Below are 23,743 nucleotides of genomic sequence, written 5' to 3' on the forward strand. Positions count from 1 at the left end.
CAACACGAGCTTCACAACAGATTCATTTAACTACCGCACAAATAAATGGCACTCAAAGTTTTCCTGTCACGCGCACAGTCTGCTAACGCAATCTTCACAAGATCAAATTCAGCCATGTGAAGTTGTAATGAGAAAAGGAAGGACTTGTCACGACGCTTGTACGAGCAAAAACAACTTAAGTCAGCTCGGGCACCTAAGGCTCATCAAAAAACGGGATGCCGAGACATAAACAGTTGAAGAAGGAAAATCACAAAACAGAAAGGGAATAGGAACTGGCCTGCTGTACTCAGGAGGCAACTCAAACTGGTCAGTGAATAGAAAGTTAAAATTATTTCATACTGAATGGCAGAGAATGAAGTCTCACTGCACTGAACAAATTCACAACAAGGATAGTTTACCTTACACACTTGATCACAATTGGTACAAGGAGACAAATAAAACTCAAGAAAGTCTGAAATAATAATAAGAAGAATAATAAGAAGAACAACAGTCAGAAGTAAGGTACAAAATATCTAAACAGAAGAGAGGAGACGGCAAAATCAAATACAATTAATATATTAAAACTAAGAGCTCAAGGTGAATTGCATGGGCAATAATGAACCAAGATTACATTACCTGTGACTCTAATTAAATTTAAGGTAAATCAATGTACAACCATAGGTATGAAAACAAGACAGAGTTGAAAATCGCTTTGGTCGAAATAGCAAAGTAGAAAATTCTGGACGGAACGGTAACTGAAACAGACAATAGATCGTTTTCACGTGACGTCATCACTTTCTAAAATCCAAAATTAAAGAGCCACCAAAGTTTTTATCCTCATCAGGCATAAGAGGCGGTATATTTGTATCTGTTTACAATTTTACAGCTCAATAGCGTGCTTCGTTTGGAATCCAGAGCATTTTGAATTTCAGGGTTGTGGAGGTGCGTGACACAAGGCTATGATCGAGTTTGTCGAAAAATATATACTTATCTCATGATTTTGAGCCTTTTTAGAAGTTAGAGCATTAGGAAAAGTGCTTAAGTAAATGCTTGTTTGATCAGTACTGATAATCAGTCGCCTAGATAGCCAGAGTAAGTTCCAGATGTTTACACTATTTTCCGGCCGCCATATTGGTGTACCACGGAGGTACACCAACATGGCGTTTTCATACTGGGCTCTGTAAATATCGATGAAACATTTCGACGAATATCTGAAGTTTGGGGAAACGCACAGGCCTAAAACTTGGAGAAGTGTCTTATTTAGCTGTCTTCTACAACATCATAACTTCATAGCTTTTTCCAATGGATGGTTTTTGATTTATTTTTTTTATTGCGTGACAGTGAAAACGATCTATTCCAATATACGCTGCAGTTGTATTTTCTACATGAAATATATTTTTTATTACACGACTAAGTCAGTTCAGAGGGCCAAAACCTAATTTCAACAAATCAGACTACTCAATATTCTCTAAATATTGGACGGGCGTTGTCCCGAAAGATCCCGCGTTACGATCACTCTTAAATATTTTCTTGTACTTTTATGGCTAAAGTTTTTGAAAGAACTTGCTTTCACGTAAAGAATCTTTTACTTTTTCTTCCAGCTCTCTTTCCCTTCTGTTTGGTTAACTTCGGAAGCGATGTTTTTACAGTCCGTGATATTCATGATCGTGGCATTTTTGAAACGTGTTTTGTAAACAACATGGTGTAATAAATTTCTTATTATCCAAGCTTGCTCGGGACCGTACTGGGAGAATATCAACCCTCCGCAGTTTTTGTACGGACCTCGCCGTCAAGACCACGGGTCGATATTCTCCCAGTATGGTCCTGGAGCTCTCTCAATAAGATACATGCACAATATGTGTGAGTCGAGGAATATGGCTTCACACTAGGCGGAAAGCTCTTTAATATTGCGTTTCATTCTGTTAAATTCTATCGATCAACAGACAAGAAAGCACTCCTTACCATCACCATCAAAAAGTAAAACACAGGCTTCCACCCACTGTGTGTATTTATTTCAGGAACAAGAAACTGAAATGAGACATAACATGTTACAATCATAACGACATTGACCAGTCCATTAGATCACAAGGTACTGGTTGTGGTTTTGTACAGTTCTTGCTGTGGCAGTGGCTGACTATTTAAAAATTAGAGGTGTCTATCACCAGATATAGTTGGTGAAAGGAAACGCCCTGGGTCAACTGTCAACGTCTGCAGAAACCGACAGCATTGAAATTGCTTTTTTTGGTATTGACGTTTATCTTTCAGCAACAATGTATGACAAGCACGGCCTCGCCAAAGGTAACTTAAAATTAAAAGCTAAAAGTCATTAAAAGATATGTGCCATGTACTCCAAAACCATCCACAATCCAAGACACAGTAGCTATTGTGTATTCTTAGGTTTTGTTACAGCAGATTCACTGTCCTCACCATATGCGACTCCTGTTGCTGCACTACAGGTTAATTCTTACACGCCTTATAGCATCTCCAATCCCTACTACAGCAGCTACAGTACATTTGCTGCTGTCCGATAACAGCCCACTGTTCTGTCCATCGGCAACCCCTGATACAGTAGCTAAGGTTCTTTCTTACCTGTCCTATACCAGTCCCCAACACTTTCTGTACCATCCACAATCCCTGTTACAGTGGCTAAGGTTCATTCTTACCTGTCCTATAGCAGCCCCCAACACTTTCTGTACCATCCACAATCCTTGTTACAGTAGATAAGGTTCATTCTTACCTGTCCTATAGCAGCCCCAACACATCTTGTACCATCCACAATCCCTGATACAGTAGCTAAGGTTCATTCTTACCTGTCCTATAGCAGCCCCAACACTTCCTGTACCATCCACAATCCCTGTTACAGTAGCTAATGCTTCACTGTTTGCGCTGAGAACACTCTGCCCAAAAAAAAGACACAAGTTTTACATTAGTAGGAAGTAACAACAACGACTGTTCAGACACTTTATGAACAAGGAACAACTTCATCCTGTGACATCAATTAATGATATTTCTGATATTTCTGACAATTTTTCTTTTGTTTTTCTAGGCATAAATGTTATAAAAATTTAGACTGAGAAAGTCCCCTAGCTAACAAAAAGGTAAAGAGAATATCCTGTAGAAAGGTCATCCAGAATGATGAATGCAGTAATGTTTTGTTACCTGTCTTCCAAGATCCGCTGATATGGCAGAACTTATCAGATTAGCAGGTCCACCAATCAGAAAACCTGTGCAGGAGTCAAGTAAAAGAAAGTCACAAAAGTACACTACAGAGTAATTAACAAAAGAAAAATTATATTACATTTGAAAGCGTGTGCAAGCCCATTCTACCTGTACAAATGTGGAAATAAATCAAATCTCTGAAAATAAGACTAAGGTAGAAATACACAAAAGAGATACTAATAACCCATAAAGGTAAGAGGATGGTTAAGGATACCTACCTACCTACCTACCTACCTACCTACCTACCTACCTACCTACCTACCTACCTACCTACCTACCTACCTACCTACCTACCTACCTACCTACCTACCTACCTACCTACATACATCCTTTATTATCTTTCCCCAAGGGGGTTTTTCGAAGACATTATGGTACAATACTACAATTACTACAATTAAATACTAATATACTAAAATTAATAATATTACACTCTAATTTAGATAATCACGAATTTAAAAACTCTACAATTAATTTACGTTTCAATGCTTTTTTAAAAATTGAAATAGTTCTACTGGGTTTTAAATTAAGGTCCAATGAGTTCCAGATGGTAGCTGTCCTATAATAAAATGTTCTTTGGCCAGTGGCAGTTCTGAATGGAGAAGGTTAACACAGATTTCAAACGACGATCTTGGAAAATTTAGGCCAAACTTTTCCAGATGCGCAAACCGTGACCTAGCTCCTTTAAGATCTATTTCCTCATTTAATCCTTTTAAATTTGGGTCTTGCCGGATTTTGTTCGATAATAGTTCTGCTGATAGTATAAATAGATATGGAAGAAATGGGCATCCTTGTTGTGCACCTCTTAAAGGCTTGAACCAGTTTGTAATAAAGCCACTGTTTGTCATTATAATTATAATTATTATTTACCAGTTAAACACATCAAGGCAGCATTCAGTGTGTAACCACCTCCAGTATCTGGAATAATTTATGATACAAACACACTGTAAGTAAATAACTAGTCATACTGTGTGTGATATGTGTGTATGAGATGGATTCACAATTGTCTTGCTACTGTCGCCCCAACCAAATCTCATATCTTCGATGGCTAACTGATCAGAAAGTTGATTGTCAAGTGGTATATCAAGTACGAGAGAGTGTTTCATCACAATTCCAGAGGGGGAATTTTAAGAGTTGAAAATATGATGTGTTACAGTATTTTTGACAATACTATTGAAGGCATTTGAAACATATCTATGTGATACAACACCGTTGCAAGAGTTTGATACATCTTTCTAATCTTGTGTGACAATATTGAACCACACATCATTGAAAAAGTCACAAATAAATCTTTAGTTTTCTTAATGTATTGTGAAAATACGCCTTTCACTTACTTCCATAAATAAAAAGCATGGGAACAGATAACACAAGCATTACTATGACCAAAGGAGAACGCTTTCCCATCAGATCCTGAGAGATAAAGTGAATCGTGATTTAAAAAAAACACTTAGCAACATCAAAATATAGCTCAAAACACGGAACTTCTAGCAAACAAAAGGAGTGCATTGAAAGATTAGGTTACTGTTTTTAGGTTAGATTAAATTTTATCGACCTTTTTATTCCTCTCGATTATCTTGGCTGTTTATGTGAGTCTTATTTAATCTCCACCGCCAAGGATTTACAATATCCTTTCTTTTCTTTTCCTGTTAATATTTATTTGTGATGCGCAAAGAAATAGTCACTATTTTCTTAATCATTTAATACTTACACTGATTAATCCTCCAATAATGCCACCTAAAAATAAAAAAAATTAAAACTTTTTAGTATATAAAATTGATGAATCCAAACTAAGCCAATTTACCAACATATAATGCTATCAAAAAGTACAATGGGAAAAAGACCTTCAGAGTATTACAACACAGGGCTTGCTGCACTCCTCTGTACAGATGAAGCAATTTGACTTTTCCATTGACAGTCCAATTTTCAAAGATGGCTTTGGTGAGAAAATCGTTTTACATCAATCTTGTCATTTGTGTTGGGTTCTCACGGTATAATTTGTATTTTTGTGACTGAAGACTGTGGATAAAGTTGATGTCCTCAAGGGGAGGTATAAAAAGCACCTTGTTCATGCAAGGAGTACAATGACAACTTCAAAGACAAAAGTTCATTACTTCACAAGAAAAACGCACATTATCCCAGGCAGCATGGGTGGCTGCATCAAATTATTTCTATTGGTTAAGCATTTTTCAGTGTCAATCAAAATTGTACATGTGCATTATCATTTAGCCAGTGAAGAGCCTCCGGCTGGAAGGGTCTGACCGTAGGTGGAAGGGCCAAGGAGGAACTGGCTGAGAATAAAGCGAGGAGGGGGGACGTGGTTGGGGTGGTGTGGTGTCCCCTCCTCTCTCTCCCCTTCTATCTCTTCTCTCCTCTTTCTTCTCACCCTCTCTTTGCCCTGTCCTCGACTACAGAGCTTGTTCACTGGCTAATTGTCGTGACACAAGCCCTTACCAGTAGGTTGCCTAAAAAAGTTGTCTATGATTTATAATATTTATCTTCATACACTTGATATCATAGAATCATCGTTGCATGTGTATAGAATATATGTAACTTGCAATTATTGACAGCTATCATAATTATCTCAATGAGTGTGCACTAATTTGGGGGGTTCAGTGGAGGGCAATTATGTTTACACAAGATAACATTTATTTGGGAAGGAAATGGATTTTATTTTAAATATGTCTTGGTTTCACATCCCTGCACTTGCCCAGACCAAAACACAGGTGTTCGTTATGTGCATGCAGTTTGGCTTACAGTATTATATACTGCTTGTATATAATACAAGTACTGGGCCACATTTGGATTATCATCATTACCAACAATTCCTCCAATGTCATAAAATGTTGAAACTTTGTCTGCAACTGTGTCCTTCCAGTGAAATTCTGAAACAAAAGTAAAAAAAATATTGTTATCATTGGTAGATGCTTAATATGTTCATCATGTATACGTCCAAGGGAGAATGTTACTTTTGACTCTGTACTTCAAGTACACAAAAGATTCTAATCTTGACTCTGTACTTTGAGGACACTGCGGGAGGCGCGGTGGCCTCATGGTTAGTGTGCTCATCTCTGGATCAAGTGGTCCAGGTTCGAGCCCTGGCCAGGGACACTGTGTTGTGTTCTTGGGCAAGACACTACTCTAGCAGTGCCTCTCTCCACCCAGGTGTATTTTATAAATGGGTACCAATGACCTTAATGCTGGGGGTAACCTTGCGATGGACTAGCATCCCATCCATGGGGGAGTAGAAATACTCCTAGTCACTTCATGCTACAGAAACCAGGATAAGCTCCAGCCTGATGGGCCACTTGGCTTGTATGCAGACGTAACCTTTACCTTACTTTAAGTGCATCCATCCGACAAATACCTATATACCATCTTACGTCTTAAAAGACACTGGACTATAAAGAAACTTTAGACTGTAGTGCAATTGTGAAATTAAGTATCAATCCTGTCATGCTCCAGGACTTGTTGTTGCTGACCAGTTGAATACAAGACTATCAATACAAGATTGGTGTAAGATGTGATAATTATTGTAAGGACAATGTGCTGTGTCCATGGGCCAGACACTTTACTCTCACAGTACTTCTCTTCGCCCAGGTGTATATGTAAATGGGTACTAGGTTTGAACTCAAACATTTCCCTTTTTACCAGCAATGTGATGCTACGTTACCAAGAAAATTAATACCAAAAACAAAACAAATACTTACTGTCTGATAAATAGAAAGGCAGCCAAAAGAAGAATGAGTAATTGACCAGTTTCAGACAGGCATACGAGAGTGAGTACTGTTGAAAAGGAATCCACATGAAACATTTAACTTTGTAAATAATGAATTTACAGTCAAAACAAGTGAAGCGTACCCCTCGAGATTACATTAATGCTAGTCATTTCAAGAATGCAATAATGAACTAATTATTGGAAAATTGAACCCACTGGTTGTTCCAAGAATACGGCTAATGGATTTAATGTAAAAAAAATCAATTTAATATTGATTTTTGAAATGACTAGCGAGTTCAATATCCAAATAATCAATACATTATTGCATTCTTGAAATGATTAGCGTGTTCAATATTCAAATAATCAATTCATTAATGTAATCTTGAGGGGTACGCTTCACTTGGTTTGACTATAAGCAAACTGCATGTGTGCTCTTCAATGTAAAATAATAACTGTTTGGCACTACTGGATTATTTAGGTCAGGGGCATCCCCAAACTCCAGCAGGAGTAAGATATTTTGCAGCATTTGTTTTTTTTCCTGGGTGCTTTCAGTTCAAATAGAGACTTCCTCAACATACCACATACCACAAACTGTACCTTTCAAATCGTATATTTTATGCATGTTCTCTAATTTTGCTAGGTCAAATAAATCCCCTGCACTTGGTATAGTATTACACCTCCTCCATGTTTTAAGCCCTTCCCACTTAATCTAGGAAATCTAGAAAAGAATCAGCCCCTTGGGGGTCTTGATATATGGAGCTTACTGATTTCATTGAAATTTATGAGCAGACTGTCAGATTGACAAAAGATGTACCTGTCCAGCTGATAACAGAAAACCACTTTTGTAATCAGGCCATAATAGAACAGCCAATCAAAATCGACCCTCCCTTAATTGTCAGTCAGCCCTCGCAACTGCTACCTCCATTGCTCATTTCCCATTATGAACAACCTGCTACAGTTATTGTACACAATGGCCAATTCCCTTTATGAGACATGCCTGCAAGGAATCATGGTAGTTGTATTCATCAAAACAAATATCCAGTCCAAGATGATGAATACAACTACCATGATTCCCTGCAGGCATGTTTCATAGAGGGAATTGCCCATTACACCATGCTAACAATCTCCATGATAGCTAACTTACAGGGATTACTCCTGGAAGTAACACAGCTTGACAAAAGCTCACAGCTTTCTTCTGTGGTTGTGTCACTGAGCGATATGATGCACTGGATGACTTCAGAAAACAAATACAACAAAGAGTTTTGAATAAATAAATCAATTAAACCATTTGAGAAGTAGTATAATCATCTGATATCCAACTAGTATGCCCCCAAAATATAGAAATCAAAAAATAAAATAAAAGTAAACACACCCTCAAAAACTATACAATCATATGCTTAACATATTTGTAGAGCATGGTGCTAAGCCAATGAAAATTCTTGAATTACATTATCAAATGATCCAGTTTCTAATTATTCCACATAAGATAGGATTGTTTTCAGTCATTGTCATCCATAGTTGGTCAATAACCATTTGCCAAATTAATTTTACATAATTAATTCTGGCCAATCTTGAACATAATTTTCAGTATGAACCATCCATATGTATGTATACAAATGTGATACAGAGCACATCTATTTGCATATTTTTTTTCTTCAGGTTACTGGTAGCCTTGTATACAGACTTTTGTATGGCTTGTCATGCACTGGGGAGGAAAAATTGCATGATGAACCCACAGAGTGTCTGCACAGGAGGCTATGTTACTGTAACATTCAGCAAAGTTAAATACTAAGGTACACTGTAACTTTCATAATTAACCAAAAAGTGATATGATCATTCAAACATAGATTGGACTATAATTAGCAATTAGACCATGCCACTGGCCCAAGTTTTCTATAAGCAAGTAGTTAATGACACATAGCCGAGTTGAGTATCACTCATAGAAAACAATGGCAAGTAGTCCAATTAATTAGTAAAATCTCCAAAGGAATACAGCACAAAGCCCATGATCTTGTGTATTTTAAAGCCTAAAATTATGAATAATTTTCAGTTTAGAGAGCAGCGAGTGCAATGATCATAGTCTATCAGCGGTTAAAAACTAGCGAGACAATCTCAGATAATGCAGAGTGTAATTTACGGCTCTGATGCAGTGGTCACACAGTTCCTCCTCACCCCTGTTGTTCTCTCCCTTGGTAGTCAACTAGGCTTTTCCCCTTTGCAGAATATGAAAGGACAAAAACTTGACAAGCCATACTCTTAGTAGTGTGTGTGTTTCATGTTTGTGTTTTGCCCAAAAATAACTTACAATTACCGTTTGTCAAGACAGTTTTAAATTTATTGTGGTATTTTATCTTGAGTTTCATTTATTTTAAATTCAATAATACGTAGAAGTAGCAAATGTTTGTAATTTGATACTTTTGTTTCCCTCACCAATGTATGCAACAAGATACCTTTGTTTCCACGAAAATATAAGAAAGATTTGTATTTTTTTAAACTCACTGCTGGGGATAAATGGAATATAAAAATTAAATATCTGCTGAAAAGTCGGAGAGGAACGATTTTGTTTTATTCAAAACATAAATTTTCATTTCACCAATAAATAAGAACTAATCGAATTATCAAATAGTCACGTCAAATAATGGAATGGTACACTCTAATTCTGTTGCCAGCCGAGTTGGTGTAAACAATAAAACCATATCAAACTAATACACAATGCTATCGAGTAATACAACTGAGGAGCATTTGAACAACAAGTATTGAAAGTAGAGATCTTTACTTGACTGAAATTATATCCCACATCGATAAGCGAGTCACCTCATCAACTGATGAAATTAATTGGAGGTTTCACTGAGTGCCACAGAGTCTGCGGCAATAATACCAAAGTTTCTTTTGTCACAAATTTACTAGTTTTACATGTAACTAACGCAGAAAAGTTTTGACTGAATATGACCTTTGGGCTCTCTTTCATAGAAGAGGAAACAAACAAGCTGCTAAGGAGAAGCATTATGTTTCCATTCTTTTTTTGAACCCTGGCAAACACACAATAGTTATAAAACAGCAGACAACATTTCTTGAATCGAGCTAAGGAAGATTCTAGAAGATACGCAGTCACAGTACCATTCTTTGTACTAAAAAAGGAGAACTGATATTACCTGAAATATAACTACTATCCCCAACCAAAATGAGAGTGTGATATCACTCATTACAAAAAATAAAAAAAGTGTGCATCTGAACTCGAGAATGGAGTTTATCACACTAGCAATGCTAGAACGTATGCGTCTTATATGTTATGTTTTACCACAAGGGAAAGCACTCAACATTCGTGGGTAGTCCCATATGAAATGTATCTTTCACCTAACGTATAGTCGACTTTGCCGCTAACTAATCTGTGCATGCGTTTGGAGCAAATTGCTTTTGTTCTTAAGAGAATGGCACCACAACGATGGAATGAGATTTGCAAAACCACATATATATTTTTGTCATGTTATCAAAGAAAGCAACGTAAGTATGACACGTTTTGCGTAATGCACTCAGGTACCTACTCCACCCAGCCCGCCTTCCCGCCAAGCTAATTGATTAATTGAAATTAATTAACTAAACAAACATTAAAGTTTACACCTTATGGCGTTAGTGTCTTAGCGAACAGCAGCCCCCTAAACCATCCCAATAGTGCACTCTGCACTAAAAAATGATGAAAGAACCAATCTGGTTGATTCAGGGATTTGCAACAGAACACAGCCAAGTGGCTACTAAAATATTGATATAATGTTATCATACTCACTTGTGAGAAACCTTTGTTGGCAAATACCTCCTGTTCAACTGCCTGCTCATCAAAAACTGAAATCATAATATTACTTGTTAATGGCATATTTGCAGCTACATTCCAGTACCATTCTGTTTATTATTCGCGTGTACTATTTTTTATATGATCAAAGACTGATGTTGCCTTTAAGATGGCTTGAGAACAGTTTTACACAGCTATGTTTTTTGTGCTGTTAACTCACACAGGTTGCACTATATACAATCATCTCTATCATATATTTTTTTTAATTTCTATCTTAATTATGCTAGTGTATATTATAGTGTACTGGGTTTTGAAATAAAGTAGCAGGAGGAAATCATAAAGTACATGAAGGTGGAGCACTATTGGGTTGCGAAAAAGCCGCCATGTGGGGGAAGAGTGCCAGAGTAGGTTATCCCCTCCTGCATGGGGGGCGGAGTGGAATGGGGTGCTGGCCCTGGAAAAATTTGAAAACATGTGTGCCTTTACGTGCATTCTGCTGCATTTTTAGCGCACAAAGTGATTTTGTTAAAGGCCATTGTGCAGTGTAGACACAGTTTCATGAAAACTTGTTCATTGCAAGATGAGTTTCTTTAAAATTTCACGTCTACAATGCTACTTAATCCTTTTCATCCATTGGTTCTTGTTATATTGTAGTATCATGTTTGGCTTTCAGTTCTATTTACTTGAACTGTAATAACATGAATCAACACGCAGCATTACAATTATTATTTCAATTAAGCAAGATCAAGAAAAAAGAAGTTTCAATATTAAGATCATTTTAGTTTTCATAATGAAAAAGAGCAGCAGATGAATCAGGTCCATTATGGTGAAAGAATTGAGGCGACTTCTGGTGATATCTTTATACATTATACATGACATATCACTTCAAAATCAGGGATCTCATTTCATTTCTGCTTCGATTTTTTGAGTTTTCATTTGTCTTAAATTCCAAACACTTGCATTGTTGAAGCTTCTTATTGTTAAGACACCTTTCAAACGGTCATTAGAATACATTTGGAGCACTTTTGACCTTAACAAAAAGGTGTAGAGGGCTGGATCAATTTGTTTTCACTTCAGCTCAATTATAAGTTGATTGTTTTATTATCATGTTCAAAACTGGAACAGCACATAATATTTGTTTTTAGCTATGTGACCGCTAAACATTGGCACTAAAAGACAACATAGTCTGTATGTTCCTTCTGCATCATCGTGGAAGATGCACACCTCCCTTCAGATCTGATGCATGCAAGTTTGAATGACAGCTCAGATTGCCCACCAAAATTTGCTCTTGATTTGAAGTTCAAAAGGTACCTGGAATACTCCATTTAGTTTGTCACCTGTTCACTTATTTTGTCAGAAAGATCGGATCATGATTAAGTTTGCAAAACAAACTTTGTATTAATTAATAAACATTGTGACAAAAAGTACCCAGCACAAATGCTTGAAGTAGCCAGTGACTTGAATCGGGCACCAGCTTATGATGAAAACCCTGAGTGTTATCATAAACTTTTTCAAACATTGTTCTTCTTTTCTCACTGAGTTTCTTTTGTGCTTTCTTACTTCGCAAATGCTGGCCTCAAAACAATTTATTAAGAGTAGCATCTGTTCTTAAGTTTTTCGTAGTTTTTTTAGAAAGATTTCTTAGTTTTCTATCTTCTTTAGTACCTTTTGAATCTTAAACCTCAAAGAATAAATAAATAAATAAATAAATAAATAAAAATAAAATTGAAACAATTTCAATATATTAGTTTTAAAAGGAAGCCATCCATGCCAGAGAATAGATTAATAATTTAACTGAGATTCATAGTAATTACATTTTTATCTTCATAGCCTGCTGAATACATGTATGTTAAGTAGTTCTGTAGTAGTCTGGTAGTAATGTAATGTATTGTACTTCAATGTAAGTAAATGTTGTTATTTATTTAAAAAAAGTTTAAGACCATTTACGTAAAGTAGAACTATTAACATCAACTGCTTCAAATATCCTGGATTTGAATTATATTCATTTAAAAAAGAGTATTAACACTACTTATTACTATGATTGTTATTTAATAAAAATTAATTGTTTTAACAACTACACGTGCAAATTACATTTTAGACACACATGCTGACCTTGAGGGGTGGCAAAGGGTCCTTCAAAACCCATGGGTCTTACAAAAGGAGGACGAATCACACCTCCCAAGATGCTTTTAATTAATTTGTGCGTAAAATCAATTGATTACCAGAAACACAAGGGAGCTGGAAGCATGCAGAAGCAAGTTTTCAGTTGCCAGGTTAAGGCAATCAAGGTCTCTTGTTCAGTGTTTAATCTTTGCTGTCTATTTGCTGTATTGGTTATTATTCTGACAATAATCTTTTGTACCCATCTTAGGTCAATATCTGGGAACTAATTGTACTTTCAAATGGCATAATAGCTGAATAAGCCCAAAAAATCAAGTTGAGTGAACGTTATGCTAATTACCTCCTTTATAACAGACGGTGGAAATAAGATAACCAGATAACAGTGGATGTGACTTGAACTTGGAAAATAGAGGAACCTTGCAATATCTGCATGATTTGTCACTGTAAAGTTTGGCTTTTTTTTACCTTCTCGTATCAACAACATAACTTGTGCTTGCAAGGTGTGAATTTCCAAATTCTTCGCTTTGTAAGAAACCATTTTTAAGCAAGCGTATCTAATCTAGCGATGGTATTTGGTATTTCTCTCAGTCTTCCATCTAATAATGTTCCATTTTAATCCTTTTTTAGATTGCAATTCTCATGGACAGATTAGAAAAGAGTTCTCATGTCATAACAGAAAGTACATGTATGCCCAACAAAAACAGAGAATGATAAAATGATAATGAAGCTGGACCTTCTAAGGAGGTAGAACAAAGACCTGCTTGAAGAACACTAGCATTTCACAGAAAAGAAATTATAGCCCTTTGCAAAAGGTACTTGATATTTTCCTTTTTCTTTGAGTTATCCTTGTTTTCATTGTTGAGATTCAAGAAGCTTACATTCCAATAAATTTTGAATTCTTAAAACTAGGAAGCTCTTATATCACTCTTGAAAAAGGCCAGTCACCGAATTCTTCAAAAAGCCAAGTTGGTTTGTTACCCTAAAAACCCCAAACAATTAATTCCTCCCAAAAAGAAAACATTGGTAGTGTTGTAAATGAAAAGTGAAGAGATTGCCTTAGTATGGTTTCTAGCTCAGTTTGGAGAGTTAAAGGAGCGGAGGAATGGCCTACCTGAGGTGGTCAACACGACTACTGGGCGAAAGCAGCAGGAACCGAAGGAACAACCTATCAAAGATCCAGTAAGTATGAACTTTTGCATGTTCTCATTTTTTTTTTAGCTTAAATCAGTTCTGGGAACTTTCCCAATGTCCATTTAGCTATTGAAAAGTTTTCAGCTTGTCTCTTACACTGTATTTGGTAGACTGGGAGGTGTATGCGCTGTTAATAACTAAAGCTCCCATGTAGCTACTACCAATGCATTAGATATAGCCCTGGAGTTACAATTATTATTTCTTTCTGTTACCAATTTAAGTAGTCAGTTTTAATTTTCATTTTTGTTTTCGTATTTTTTCTTCCAGAAACAAGTGTTTGTTGTCATGTAGTTATCAATCTAAGGAAAACGTATGCCACGAAGAAGAAAAGAACAGCCACCACACATGTCTCAGTATTAATGCTGTCTAATTAAAGACAGCAGCAGAAGCCATATGGTCTATCAGACAGGTTTATCCCGTACAGAATAATAATAAATAAATAAATATCTTGATTGACCACTGCCCCAATGGGGCTTTTCAGGGCCAATGAAACCAAATGATGAAACAGATAATGCAAATGAACATAACATGGTTAAAAATCCCAACTGGCAGGAGGCAGACCAGTTGGCTATTTACAAGCATGACCAAGGAGTTGAACTAGGGTCTACCAAGAAACAACTTCGGATAAGTGGTCAGAGCAAGACTCAAACCTGCGACCTCTGGATTTCAAGTCCGGCGTCCTGACCACTCGGCCACACTGCCTCCACACTAATTAACCTTCTGTGACCAGTATACATGTGCGTGATTTCACAACAGAGGTGACACAAGAAATGACAAAGAGATGAAAGAATGGATGTTTGTACATGTTCATGTAGACTATGTTTTCAGATCTTAGTAGAAGGGTGGGTTTGATACAGGGGTATGCTACTAGTCTTAGTAGCTCACTACTTGTTAAAACTTGTATCATCTTATCCCAAGTATCAACATACAAATTCTCCAAAACTACAGTCGAACCTCCTGTAAGTGACCACCCAAAATGCCAAGCCTTCGTGGTTGCTTACGGGAGGCGGTCGCTAACGAGAGCTTGCACCATATTGGGTCAAAATTCACCTCATTAGCATATGGAAACTGCAGGTTAAGTCTGCATGCGAGCCAAGTGGCCCATCAGGCCAGAGCTTATCCCAAGTTTCTGTAGCATGAAGTGACAAAGGGTATTTCTACTCCCCCTAGATGGGATGCTTGTCCATGGCAGGATTACATGTACCCCCAGCATTTAGTTCGCTGGTACCCATTTATACACTTGGGTGGAGAGAGGCACTGTGAGGGTAGAGTGTCTTGCCCAAGAAAACAATGCAATGTCCCCAGCCAGGGCTCAAACCTGGACCGGTCGATCCAGAGATGAACGCTTTAACCATGAGGCCACCATGTCTCCCTACAGAGTCTTGTTTAAATGTTTTATTACTGTGAGAAGTCGACTTCAACCAAAAATCCAGTACTTCTCAACGAGGAACTTCCATCTCTTGCACTACCCAGGAAAATGATAATGTAAACAAAACCTTATTATCCAATTTCACTCTATTATCTGTCAAGCGGTCGCTCACAAGAGGTTAAAAACAAAAGAAAATTTCAAATCTTAGCTCCAAAAGTGGTCACAGCTGCTTACGAGAGGTGGTCACTTACAACAGGTTCCAAATATAATGATTTGACTTTTGGTATTTTGGAAAACTGGTCACTGAGGAGAAGAAGTTCAGCTGTGCTGCTGTATGTATTTGCAACTGGGTTTGTTCTGCTGGAGAGAAATAGTGTATTACATATACATGTATGCGTAGCCATCTAGTGAATTTACCTAGTATGATAGATCTGAATTTATCAGTTAGATACACAGTGTATAGATTATAATTATATATAACTACATGACCATATTAGATGTTGAATGTCTGCCCTTCATTTAACAAATAAAGAAGCCTAATCCGTGTATTACACTGTGATAAAACATGTCGGGCATTTGAAAACATGAGGGAAATATGGAAAACAAGAGCCGCAGGCAAGTGTTTTCTACATTTCTTGAGTGTTCTCAAATGTACAGAGTGTTTTATCACAGTGTAATACACAGCTTAGGCTTCTTCATTTGCGTTATGATATAGAGGTAATGTGGTGAAAAACAATAAAACACGCTTTTTCTATGTTTTATACTCTGATAAAACATGGGTTTTCAACCAATCAAAGTGTGCACGTAGGGTCCTATCTATGTTACATGTATGATAGGGCTTAAAAGGATGGTTTGAAATTACGGGCCCAGGTTTACTCCTGACTTGATTGTGTTATTGTTAATGCTATCAACTTTTTCAGGCACTAATATCGTCTCGAAATGATCCAATCACATCACCACACAACTTTGATAATATACTTGGAAGCAATGCATTGTGGGATGCATGACTCGTCCTCCTTTGGCCTCGCAAAAGTTTCATCAAATTTCATGGATCTTGCAGTCTCGATTTTTTTAGCGGTTACGTGTGTCTCAGTCTCAATTTTTTCACAAAGCTGCTTCACAGTCTCAATTTTTTGCAAGGCTAAGAAAGTCTCAAAGTACCATGACGTCTCAATGTCTTAGAACCTGAACGTCTCAAGTTCGCATTTTAAACGTTTTGAAGTCTCAGTCTTGCAGTTGCCAATGTCAAAATGTCTCTGGCTCACAAAGAAAAAAGCTAGTGTCGCAAAGTCCCGCATTTATCATTCATCACCCCCACCTTGGCACTATCTCTTCAGATAAATAAGCCAAGAAATTAGTTCAAATAAGCCACCAAGTTTCCTTGCTACCATAAACCTAGCATAAATACTATTAGTAGGTGTGATGGCTCAACATACTTGCCTTGAAATATTTCATTTACCAAAATACATGTAGGTGATGAATATGATAATTACAGTCAATTTCTCCACTGATCAAAATATAGAGGAATAGATTTGATCTGAAAATCAGCTTACAATAAAATTAAAATAATAATCCAGTAACTGTTTTACCATTACTGCTTCCTTCTGGATGCTGATCATCCTGTGGTAATGGCAGTCCTGTTTGCAAAAGAAATAATAAACAGAGTACTTAACGGAAACTCATAAGCTCTTGTTAGGCCTCTCTCTATATTTGGATATGTATAAGCCATTCATGCCTCTCTTGTTTCTCAAGCTAGTAAATCTAAGATAATTTCTGAATTGCAGAACAGTTTCAAATGTAATTTAAGGTAAGTACATGCACTTTCCAAAGTTATCTGCCCACCAAATCTGTTATATAACTGTCACTTGAGGATACATGTATGTTATTAGACTGAACTAAATACAGCACAGCCTCGTTGATTAATTTTTATTTGTATAATACACGTAGCTGATTTATGAGTTGAATCAGCCATCATCTCCAAAACCTATACCCACTCCCCATCTCAAAGGAGATCAAAAAAATAAACCCCTTAGAGATTAACAGTCAAGCTTTGTTAAGTTAACCATGCATTTGTACTTTCAATACAACCGGCTGCCTGCTAGAGCTCCAGCAGGTGACTGCTAGTTAGTTGACTATATTATATGACTGTACATTGAGTAAACCTGTTATTTACGTCAAATCACCATCTTCAATGTTAGAACCTTTTAGAAATTAGCTCTCTTGTGGAAGTTGTTATGGACCCCTCTTATTACACTCTGACAGGTGCTGCATGGGTGCAGAGCTCAGAATAAGGTTCACTAGCCTTCCATGTGACTAGAGTCACTGTTGATAATTGCATCAAAATTGCATAATTACATGTATGTCATGTACATATTGAGTATAATTGCTCTCAGCAGGGCAGTTCAAATACAAGAGATGGCAGTTAATTGTAAAGAATATTACTTGCCTATTTCCTCAGGTGATGGTATTAAACAAAAGTAAATCAAGATACCAAATGCAAATAATACTGCAGCTGGAACAAGCATAGCAAACTGCAATGGAAAGATGGAAAATGTACAAAGCAAGATTAAAAAAAGCATTTCAGAAAATTAAATGCAAAGTATAACAGAATGTATGTGTACAAAAGATACTAAATTGCAGAGAGGGATGGGCATAATTCTAATCTGAAATAGTACGATACCTATTTTGACATTTTAACATTGTAACACTGTATTTAAAAATACAGCCTATTTTCACATTTATAAAACAAATTGAAGATCACACACATTATTAATTCAATAGGCAGAGTACTGTAATTGAGTCATGCCATGTATGATCTTCATGATACATGATTATATAATTATACTTACTGACCTCATATCCATAATCCAATATAGCTGCTACCTGAAAAACAAAAAAAAAAAGAATTTAAAAAATTTCTTTTTCACTATACATGTATATATTGTGGTTTAACTTACTTTTGGTTTAAATATTTTTTTAAAAAAAAAAAAACTTTATTTTGTTTTCCCCTTTGTTTCAAATTGATGGTCATGTGAAACATTTAAAACTGGTTTCCATTGTGAACTTTTAAACCGATAATTAATTTACATGTAAACTGCTGCATACACATTAGAACAACACTGCAATTTGTCCTCAAAAAGCCAATTGTAATGAGTTTGATGTTTTCTGTTTTCTGGATGCTGAACTCCCAGCACAAAGACAGAAAATCACCAAAGACTAGCATTGCTCACAGCCCTAACATGAGTCCAAGTATCCAAAGCTAGTTTCACTACACATTACATGTACATGTAACACTGTCTAGAGATTGGATGGAAATTAGTCATCAGATATTGTCCAAAATAATTAAACACACTGAACACATATGTACATGTAGGCTGGTGCTATTAAATAAGCTGATAATTTTGTACTAAGAAAAATGCACAAAGCTTACTTGAAGAGCTCCAATAATGTTTCCTACAGAAGCATTGGCACTCCATATTCCAAATACAATTCCTCGACTGCAGAAAGAATGACAACAAATTTATATCCAAGACACCAGTAATAAAACAAATAAGTTGAGACTAACAGAAATTATGAGCCTATTAGCTGAGTGGAAAGGCTGGATGGTAAATTATATATTTGTGTAGAGGTCATGAAATATGAGTTGACAACAACAGGGAAAGTACAGAATGACAGAAATGGTGTTTATTGGAAGTGGGTTTTGTTTTATGTATTATTTTATGTCTGGCAAGATCTAATGAAGCAGAAGTGAAATTGAAGTGATCTCCAAGCATGTCACAATAGAGAGAAAGGGCTAAACACTTTAAATGAAAGAAAAAATTAAAGTGCAGTTGTTGTGTATATTTAATACATGTAATATCTCAGAAATTTCAGCAACAACAGAGCGATTCAAGTCTAACAACGATGCTATACAATGTAGATGGGATTGACCTGGAACTGAGTAGCTGGGATTGCAATGCATGATTATATCACACTGTGATTGTTGTGCTAGCTGGGAATCACATGGTATTGGGCTAAACCAGTACCCAGTGTTCTGTGAAGAATTCCTCAGGAACACCCGACTCTGGTAAACCCATTGACAGACAGAGGGACAAAATCCTTCAAAGCTGACACTGTGTCTTCTAAATGGCCACCTAATGCTCAGACAATTAACTCTGTTCTTTATCAATCATGTTTTGGAAATTTTTCATTTTGTGGTGATATTATAATGAAGACATGATTGATATTATAGTAATAAATTCAATCTAGATGAATACCTTGATTTTCCAAACCAGTTTCCCATGACTGCCACAACACATGGCCAACCAGTAGATTGAAAGAGACCTGTAAAAAATGTATACCATCACAAAATGATGATAAATATATTGAATAACTCGTTATAAGGAGCAGGTGTAAAATTTATGGATGAATAATTCAAACTTAGTTTAACATTCATGATTCAGTGTGTTTCTTTGACTTCCCACAACATTCTTACTTGTTGACACTTAATGTTTCAGTTCCAGTTTAAGGCAAAGTTTAGGATTTGATTTAAAGAAACAAAAAAGTGGCACAAAAATGCATAATAACTAAAGCTGTGGAGCTGAACTACACAATCTTTGCTTTCCAAGGAAAGAAACCAAGCAATAGTGATTTATGGGTGCCACTAAATGTTCATGCAATAGCAAAAGTTTGTGGATGAGTCTGTTCCAGTCATGCAGTGTGCACAGTGTTTCAAGAAACCTTCAAACCACAAGATTCCTCTAATTTTTCATATTTTTTGCAACCAAGTTGGTTACAAACTAGTGTTTCACTGTGCGGCAAAGTTAAACTAGCATAGCATTATCAATGACTGGCAGGAATACCTCACCATTTAGTGCCATAAATACTCCATAATACCAAATGTTGTAAACTCCAATCCACTTGCTCACACTTCCAAACATTATCACCTGCAACAAGCCAACACAGGGATAGTTATACCCTCTTACTAATCGGGCATGAGGGCAATACTGTGGAATATTGGCCCAAGGTCAGACAGTACAGCTGGGCTGAGCAAGGTCTGAAGTGTACAAATTTTGACTGAGGGCCAATATTCCCCAATATGACTCAAGCAAGCTCCATGTACTTTTGAGTGGTACTGTAGGTTAGTAAGTAGTTTATTATATGGCACTTGGATCATGCTTGTATATTGAATTTGCCCACATTCACAAAGAAAAAATAAATGGCTTATAACCGTTTCTATGGAAATGGTCCATAAGGCAAAACCTCAACCAAGAAAGAACCAATCAAAATGCTTTGAATGTAAAAATGTATTCTTAATTGGCCACTCCCCATTGGGGCTTTTCAGGAGCAATGTAAACAAACAATGATAAATAAATATTCAAATAAACATAACTAGGTTTAGAATCCCAACTGGCAGGAGGCAGACCAGTTGGCTATTTACAAGCCTAGCCAAGAAGTTGAACTCGCAGCTACAGGGAACATCAGCTAGCAGTCAGAACGGGATTTGAACCCCGGACCTACGGATTTCAGATCTGGCACTCTAACCACTCGGCCACGTTGCCTCAGGACTATTTGCCATACATTGTATTATAAAGTCATGTATTTTAAGGTAATGTAAAGAGATATGTTGCCCCATATCCTCAGGTTCCCCCAGACAGTACAAAAGTCAGCCTTGTTCTAATTCCAGGATAACAAAATCAGTATTGCCATTGGGGATATTCCCCCTCACTCATCTGGATGGTGCTTTGCACTTTCTCAACTTCTTGCATTACACAATCAAATTTCTACTCTCCCGCACCATGTAATGTTCACTACCTGCCACTTGCTACCCAGGGCTTACCCCTGAAAGAATCCAGGGCAGGAAAAAAATGTGAAATCCAGTTGCCTAGTGGGCCAGTAAATTTCAGTTTTCAGTTACACCCACTAAAATATCACTCACTCAATAGGCACACATTGTTATGCCATATCAATTGCATCATTTACTAGCTACTGTCTATAATCAGTGATAGACTATAACAAGACTACTGTGGCTACTTTCACTTGCCCATTAGACCACCAAACTTCCATTTTCATTTGCCCAAGAGCAAAATTTACTTGCTCCAGGCAATCAGACCTGGGTCTTTTCCTGCCCTGTAGAGTACATATGGCATAGCATCCAAGGAGAATTAACACTTAGCTCCTGGTAGCTTTACGCTACAGAAACAAGCAAAGTATATTTTGATTAGCTCTGACAATGTGGCCTTGTTTGCTGTTCAAGTACAAAGTCTGCACATGAGCAGAGTGGCTCATCAGGCCAACACTTGTCTCCAGTTTCAGTAGCATAATGCAACTAAAGGTATTTCTACTCCCTCCTGGATGGGATGCTAGGCCATCACAGGGTTACCCACCAGCATTAAATTTAAATACTCGGGTGGAGAGAGACCTGCACTGTGAGAGTAAACTGCCTTGCCCAAAAACACAACACAATACATGTATGTATAATGCCCCTGGCCAGAACTCAAACACAGACTGCTTGATCTGGAGGCAAGCACACTAACCATGAACCCACCGCACCTACAATCACCTTACCAAACTTCACGTAGAGATTATTGTTTTTTCCTATCAGGAAAGCTTTCATAGGATTGTATATAACTTACCATAACTGCAGAAGAACACATTCCAAATGCTAGTACTTTTCTCAGGTTAAACCTATGTAAAGTACAAGTAGAAATTACAGAATTACAGTGTGCCAATAAAATACCTTGCCTGAATTTTTTGTGACATCAACTTTCAGTATTTTTGTGATTTTTTCAAAACAAGAAAAATGATGTTTTGATGGCATTTTACAAGCACTGAATACAAGAAATATGGTTTTCCGACCAAGCATGAGGTGAGGTTAAAAATCATCGTGCACTGAATCACACCACGTTAAATTTTGGTATCTCAATGGTCTCAGGACAAATAACATTCAAAACAAAAAATTATATTAAAAAAAATAGTTACTGTGCATGTATACAGTCCAATAGGTATGATTAAATGAATACAAAAAAAAAGTGAGTTTTGCCCAAATGTAGCCAAGATTCAGCAAGAGATGTTTGATGTAATATATCAAACACGAAAGACTATGTTCGACCACATTTCCAAACACCGAGAAGAGAGTTGAGAATACGACGTGTAGCGGAGTATTTTTGACGAACTTTGAGGTGTTTGGAAATGTGGTCAAACACTGTCTTGAGTGTTCAATATATCTTCTCAGTCAAAACTAAAACTAAGGAGAAAACGGGGAAATAAAATCGTAAAATCTATGCTAATTAAGATCAGATATCCAAACACCATCACGGTCATGACTTCCTTTGTTTAAACTTGATGAATCATTCATGAGTTTGAGAAAATAACTTCATGGCCATGTCATGACTGAAACATTCACATACCTATCACCCAAGATACCACTGATGTACAAGCCCTTGAGAAAAAGAGAATATGTCTCCTGTCACACAATGAATATATCATAGCAAATACCACAATAACACGTCTGTTCAACACTATCTACTGCAATCACAGTTAAATAGGAAGCTGGCAACTGATGACCTAATAATCAATTCAGGTACACATAGTTTACAAATGCATTTACTATACTTACTATTTAAGAAATAGGAAACATGTACCATGTTTCTATCGAGTTATAGAAACATGAGTGGAAGTTTGGGAGAACAAGAAATGCTGTGGGAACACGAGCCTAGTGTTTCCATTAGTTGACAGAAACACTGAAAACATGTTTTCTATTTCTTTTAGAAAACACCACGACGAAAAAAAGGAAAACAACTTGTTAACTTTGATTATCAAAATGTAAATTCTCTTTGCTCACGCCATCATCACATCAACAGCTTGTGCTAGTTCTGTGTTTCTATCGAGTTATAGAAAAATGGTTTTTCACCAATCAGGCCGCAAATTTTCTTAGGTCTGTTTTCTAATACATGTACTATTTACTTACAAGGAGGTGTTACCAACATTTCGCCGCTCCCTTGATTTACTGTGAAACTCAGAAAACCATGAACACTTTGATTTGATTCTGACAGGTCAACTGTGTACATTTGACTGATCACAATAAAGTTCAGGAGATGAGAAGAAACCTCAAAACAACAAACTAATTACCATTGCTGTTTGCGGTTTGTTTTCTCACACCTAATTGGCTATTTCCTCACCATACAACAACATTCCACAAGTATTTCTAGTGTTCACAGTTTTCTGAGTTTCACAGAAATCACCCTATCACAAGATAGGGAAATTCTCCAAATGGCAAAGAGCAAAATATGATAACATTACAAAATCAATGTGTACAGAGATTTCATTTGAGGCCAGGGGCCAGATGTTTCTTACAGTTGTTTAATTTACCATGTCATGTCTTGTACTT

General features: G+C 36.7%; 1 protein-coding gene across 4 annotated transcripts in view; it reads right to left on the reverse strand.

Annotated features, from left to right (window-relative positions):
- Nucleotides 1–23,743, reverse strand: part of LOC145460654 (sugar phosphate exchanger 3-like) — a 40,899-nt gene that overhangs the window by 2,508 nt on the left and 14,648 nt on the right. For 2 of the 4 annotated variants that reach the window (XM_081445537.1, XM_081445536.1), the window contains exons 5-24: nt 22,764–22,795; nt 21,990–22,041; nt 20,222–20,300; nt 19,632–19,698; nt 18,806–18,872; nt 18,229–18,258; nt 17,822–17,906; nt 16,965–17,012; nt 13,927–13,980; nt 10,692–10,747; nt 8,055–8,144; nt 6,903–6,978; nt 6,012–6,077; nt 4,904–4,929; nt 4,530–4,605; nt 4,066–4,113; nt 3,139–3,203; nt 2,790–2,876; nt 1,942–2,007; nt 399–451 (exon numbers count right to left, since the gene is read on the reverse strand). In XM_081445537.1, the coding sequence (XP_081301663.1) occupies nt 399–451; nt 1,942–2,007; nt 2,790–2,876; nt 3,139–3,203; nt 4,066–4,113; nt 4,530–4,605; nt 4,904–4,929; nt 6,012–6,077; nt 6,903–6,978; nt 8,055–8,144; nt 10,692–10,747; nt 13,927–13,980; nt 16,965–17,012; nt 17,822–17,906; nt 18,229–18,258; nt 18,806–18,872; nt 19,632–19,698; nt 20,222–20,300; nt 21,990–22,041; nt 22,764–22,795 (1,223 nt within the window). Of the gene's footprint in view, nt 1–398; nt 452–1,941; nt 2,008–2,716; nt 2,877–3,138; nt 3,204–4,065; nt 4,114–4,529; nt 4,606–4,903; nt 4,930–6,011; nt 6,078–6,902; nt 6,979–8,054; nt 8,145–10,691; nt 10,748–13,926; nt 13,981–16,964; nt 17,013–17,821; nt 17,907–18,228; nt 18,259–18,805; nt 18,873–19,631; nt 19,699–20,221; nt 20,301–21,989; nt 22,042–22,763; nt 22,796–23,743 lie in introns of those variants that run through there. The other 2 variants (XR_014039877.1, XM_081445534.1) reach the window with 2 other exon arrangements.

The sequence above is a fragment of the Orbicella franksi genome, chromosome 11 (genome assembly GCF_964199315.1).
Source record: "Orbicella franksi chromosome 11, jaOrbFran1.1, whole genome shotgun sequence".
NCBI lineage: Eukaryota > Metazoa > Cnidaria > Anthozoa > Scleractinia > Merulinidae > Orbicella > Orbicella franksi.